Source organism: Phalaenopsis equestris, unplaced genomic scaffold (genome assembly GCF_001263595.1).
Source record: "Phalaenopsis equestris unplaced genomic scaffold, ASM126359v1 Scaffold198905, whole genome shotgun sequence".
Classification (NCBI taxonomy): Eukaryota; Viridiplantae; Streptophyta; class Magnoliopsida; order Asparagales; family Orchidaceae; genus Phalaenopsis; species Phalaenopsis equestris.
In genome coordinates, this window is record NW_018218803.1 from 160,936 (window position 1) to 165,956 (window position 5,021).

The 5,021-nt window shown below is 37.8% G+C and overlaps 1 protein-coding gene across 1 annotated transcript; it reads right to left on the reverse strand.

The window, feature by feature from the left end:
• Positions 1-1,979: 1,979 nt before the first annotated feature.
• Positions 1,980-3,871, reverse strand: LOC110035661 (bidirectional sugar transporter SWEET6b-like). Its single transcript, XM_020739928.1, has 5 exons — positions 3,553-3,871; positions 3,179-3,432; positions 2,914-3,075; positions 2,427-2,546; positions 1,980-2,323 (listed from the first exon to the last, which is right to left on the reverse strand). The coding sequence occupies exons 1-5, from the start codon at positions 3,593-3,595 to the stop codon at positions 2,192-2,194; spliced, it is 711 nt and encodes a 236-aa protein (XP_020595587.1). The 5' UTR covers positions 3,596-3,871; the 3' UTR covers positions 1,980-2,191.
• Between the last annotated feature and the right edge of the window lie 1,150 nt (positions 3,872-5,021).

Below are 5,021 nucleotides of genomic sequence, written 5' to 3' on the forward strand. Positions count from 1 at the left end.
GAAGTTATATTGAGATATTTATTGCCAAATTATCCTTTTCTCTCTCTTAATTATAATTTTCTCTCTCCAAATTATGGTGGGCTCAACGAGTATCCAAGGAGAGTTAGATCTGGGCGCCGAAAGGCTCTTTTGAAAGATTTTGATGAGACAGATGGAATGATAGGGCCCGTTTTATAAAAAAATAATGCCTTGTTGAGAACTTTTTTATGGGCCCATTTTTTATGCATGGACCCTGAGTACAAAATTTTATGCAAAATAGTGTGAGGCGACCATTAAACTAGTTTGCATGCTCCTCATGTGTGATTATGAAGATAATGCAACTTACAAAGTATGATTTTAGTCATTGGATTATCTTATGAAGAAGAATGACAGTTTTAGGTTTTTTGCGGCATCACGCTTGCATGAAAATTTTGAAGTGAAGAAATTAAAATAAATGTTAGTTAAAACAATCGACAAACTTGCTTGCTTGGAAATACAAAAATAAACATCATGAGACTGTTAAAATGAAGCTTTAAGCCTAACAACATCCTTGGGAAGGAAAATGATAATTTTAGGGTTTTGACCATTTCAAAATTTAGCTCAGAATCTAGCTCAAGTGAAGCTCATTGAAGTGTAAATGGATAAAAAATGGTTGACCTAAAATTTATGTCAAGAAATACTTGGTATTTGGACATCGTAAACAACCATAAGTGTGGGAGAAATAACATGTTCGTGGAGCTTGACAAGACATTGAGTGGCAATATGTCTTTTGGAGATGAGTCCAAGGTGACGATGAAAGGCAAGGGTAATATCCTTATTAAATTAAAGAATGAAAAGTACAAAATTTATTATCAAAGTTTATTTTCTGCCAAATATGAAGAGTAATATCCTAAATCTAGGTTAGTTCTTAGAGAAGTGTTATGATATTAATTTGGAAGGTAAGAAGCTTTCTCCAAGTAATGATATAAGAAACCTAATTGCGAAGATATCAAGTCAAAGAATCAGAATATTCTTGCTCAATGTATAAAATGATAATGTCAGGTATCTCAAAGAATGTTATAAAAATTCATTTTGGATCTAGCCTGTTCAATTTGGTCGCCTTACTCTTTTAGGATTGGAGAAGTTATCAAATAAGAAAATTGTGAGATACATGCCCTGCATTAATCATCCCAAGAAGGTATTTGAATGCTACAATTCATAAAGAGTTCCAAAGGTCTCAAATTCGAGAGTACAAAAGCCACTTTAGCTCATACATGCAGATATGTCTTGCCCAAGCAAGTCAAGCTATCTTGATAAGAGTAATTATTTTATTCTCTTTATAGATGATTTTTTTGAAAAACTTGGGTATATTTTTTGAAGCAAAAATCAGAGCTCTTTGGTGTATTAAAGAAGTTCAAAGCTTTGGCGGAGAAAGAAATTGACCTCGAGTTCAAAATAATACAATATGATCGAGGAGGTGAGTTCACTTCAAATAAATTTCAAGAATACTACTGCAACTAGCTACCACTTCATATTTGAGATTTGTAATGCAATTTTGGATATTTTTATTTGCAAAACAGCCAATGAAGTGACAAACTCATGAAGATTTCACAATCTGAAATGAAGAAGAAAAATTGTTCTGGCTGAAGCAACTTTTGGAGAAACATTTTATAGGCTTTTATTGTGACGGAGTTGAAATGCATCTCCAAAAAAAAATCCTTTATTTGGAATTTTAGTGAGAACAATTATTAGATTCACATGAGAACCTCACAAAAGAATCTCCTAAAATTTATTGTTTTATTTTGACCTTTAATCATCCAACAAGAGCAAAAATGAGTAGATTCGAGTATCAATGTAGCATGAAAAATTGTAATTTTTCTTTGATTAAAAAATTAGTTTCAAGGTAAACTTTTTTAGTGATGAGAAGTGAATAAAAAATTGTTGCTCAAATTTATGATTTTGACAAAAAAAATTTAATTCTTCATCAACCAGCTGACCATAAATTATTTACATTCCCGGCAATTCTAGATATTATTTCGAGCTTCTCTAAATATTTGAATTTGATGAAAATTTAATCCCTACAAAAGCAAAAAAAGAATTCTACTAATCTCAATTGAACAGTGAATGATGGGGTAATCCAAAGAGCAATCAATTAAGAATGACATTGTCTGTGAAAAAGTGATTAAACAAGAAGCTAATGTCCTATCCCTTTTCCGGTGGGAGCTGGAAACCATTAGACCATCTCAACATCCCGCCTTCTCTTCCCATCCTCATTTTCCAACTCTACGGCCGGGGTGCTCCGGTAATAGCACGCGTACAGCAGAAGCTGGAGTAATCCGAGCGCCGATCCGAGCCCATTTGGTATCTGTCACAAAGCTCATAACATCAACCTTCACCAATTTTGGGCAGAATAAAGAAATGATCGAATAAATAAGAAGAGTATGACTGTCTCGAGGGAAATGCGTTACCGTAATGAAGATGTCAAACTTTAAAATTGCGTAGGAGGTCCAGCACAGGCCATTGAAAAAGCTCACCAAAGAAAGCCAGAAGGGCATGTACTGCACGCTTTTGGTCTTGATCACCGTTTTCTGTAAATGGGTAACCGTCAGTGGTTTAGATAAGCACGCAAATCATTATCAAGCACTAAACGTAATAATCCAACTTTGCTGAATTATAAACTATTTTAAATTTATAAAGCTAATAATAATGATTTTCATTCTCTGCATTCGTATATAACTATATAATTTATTTTTATTATTTCAGTCTCTTTTGTCATTTTTCAACAAATTGAAGGGATGATGAATCCTTCTGGTATGGACAGTGTCCCGGCACAACTCCATAAATTGGATTGGATGAGGCCCCAGAATATTATTAAAACAAAGAATTATTATGAAAAAAATCGCAGAGGAATCCAAGCAGAATGAGAAATTCTAGATAGAGAAAATGAGAACGTACCATAATGGTGAGTGGGGAGGCGTACATGCAAGTGCCAAATATGACACAGAGGATGCCGACCATCAGCGACCTCTTCTCGTGACTATAACCCACCGTGAGCACAACTGAGACAACCACAGCCATGAATGCCAGCTCCCCGGCCAGAATATTCAACAACTTGATCTGCAAACACGCATCCACAATCCAAAAACCGTCAATCAAAACCCTCTTTGCTTAATCACAAATCTACGTTTAAATTCAAGAAAAATAGTTCGATTCAACTCACCCTCAGGTTTTTAGGGGCGTAGAGGAAAAATATAGTAAGGTAAATTCCTTCAAGCACAATACCAACGCAATTAATGGTAACTACGAGAAGTGAATTGGGGTGGACGATGGGCAAGCCGTAAAAGATCCAGAGCATACAATTGAGCAGGGTTGCAAGATACGGAATTGAAGAGAATTCCTCCACCGCCTTCATCCTCCATATCTTAATGAAAGTCGGTAAAGGTGACAGGAACAGCCCGAAAGATATCACATTCCCTGTTCCAATGCAATTTATTTCCCAAGAAGAAAAAAAGTTTTAATAAGCGGAGTGAGCCAAAGCATGAAAGATAAACGTAAGTGAAATAAATCTATGGTAAACAGTTGAGGCAGTGATACCGATGATTCCGACCACGTTCCGAACAGCGTCGGTGCTCACCATCTTTGATGAAATCTTGAGAAAGAAGCAGCAGAGAACGAAGAAAGAGGAGGTTATGAAACTTGCAATTGGAAGGTGGATGGAGGCGGGGTTCTATAAAGGCGACGGTGGAATAGGGATAACGATAGGATTTTGACCGGAATAGTAATAAAACCCAGGGCATTTTATCTAGTCTGCCTGAAAATGCTCCCCTCCGTACCTCTCTCTCTCTCTCTTGCGCCCTCGCTGGCGCTGGACACTCTCTCGCCCTGTCCCGCACGTTGGCGGTTCTGTAGCATGAAATGGTGGGCGCCAGCGGTTATATCAAAGAAAGCGGTTGTAATGCTTCTCGATTGCGATTCTATACATTCTAATAACGATAATACTTGGTTTGCCGATAAGAATTGTTCGGCTTTTTTTTTTAAGCGTTTGGAAATAGTGGCTTTTAGTATGCTCAGCGTAAGTCCCTAAAAGCGCCATACCTTGGTGCAAATTCCGTAGGTGTGATTAAGGGTCTGTTTCGGGCAGTTGTAGCTTATCCATCTTATCCTGATAATCTGTTCATTAGCAGCTTATCCTGATAAGTTGACTAGCTGTTTGGTTTGTGCGTTTCAAAAATAGCTAATTCTGAATAAATGACCATTCTGCCCATGTTCTGGATAAACTGTTCAGCAAGGTTATGAAAAACATCAATTTCAACAGCACTACCTATGAAAGGCACCAAAGTGTGTAGGAAAAGATGAAGAAAAAAACTAGGTAATGAAACAAGTACTTTGAAATTACTTTCCAACAGGATCACCACCGTCATTATGCAAAGCTGAAAAAGAACTCTTGAATCATCCAATTAATTTCAAAGCAAGATGACATCCACACAAAGATCTGTGATGGGCAAGAGAAATAGCAAGAAGAAGACACATACATATCAATTTTATGTGTTAAATGCAAATGCAAACTCCAAACAATTTGGTGTGATTGGCACCGTCATGGAGCTTCCAAGCCTTACATCATCTTCTTCCATTACAAGGTCCTCTATCGAGTAATAGAAAGAAAAGGAAAGCATAACAACTTCCAAGCCTTACAGCACCTTTATACCGAGCTCCCTCAGGATCACCACCGTCGATGGTCTCATCGGTGAAGCCATTGCAGCGAAGCAACGAAGCTGAAAGGGCTTTGAGCCCATCTGCAACGAAGAACGAGACAATAGGTTGACGAAGCACCTGGCTCTGGTGGAGCCCAAAGGAGCTTTCCGGTGGCTCTTGGAACGTGAGAGAAAGGCGAAGGAAGTTCTGCTCGTCAGTTGCGTTCGGAGGAAGTTTGCTTAGGGCAGAGCGTGAGCGAGGCCAAGAACTGTTTTTCACTCGAACGAAACGCAAATCACGGGGTACTACCCGCGATCTGCGTCTAATAGAAAATAGGGAACTCTGTTTTCCAAAACGCCTGTAAAACTCAG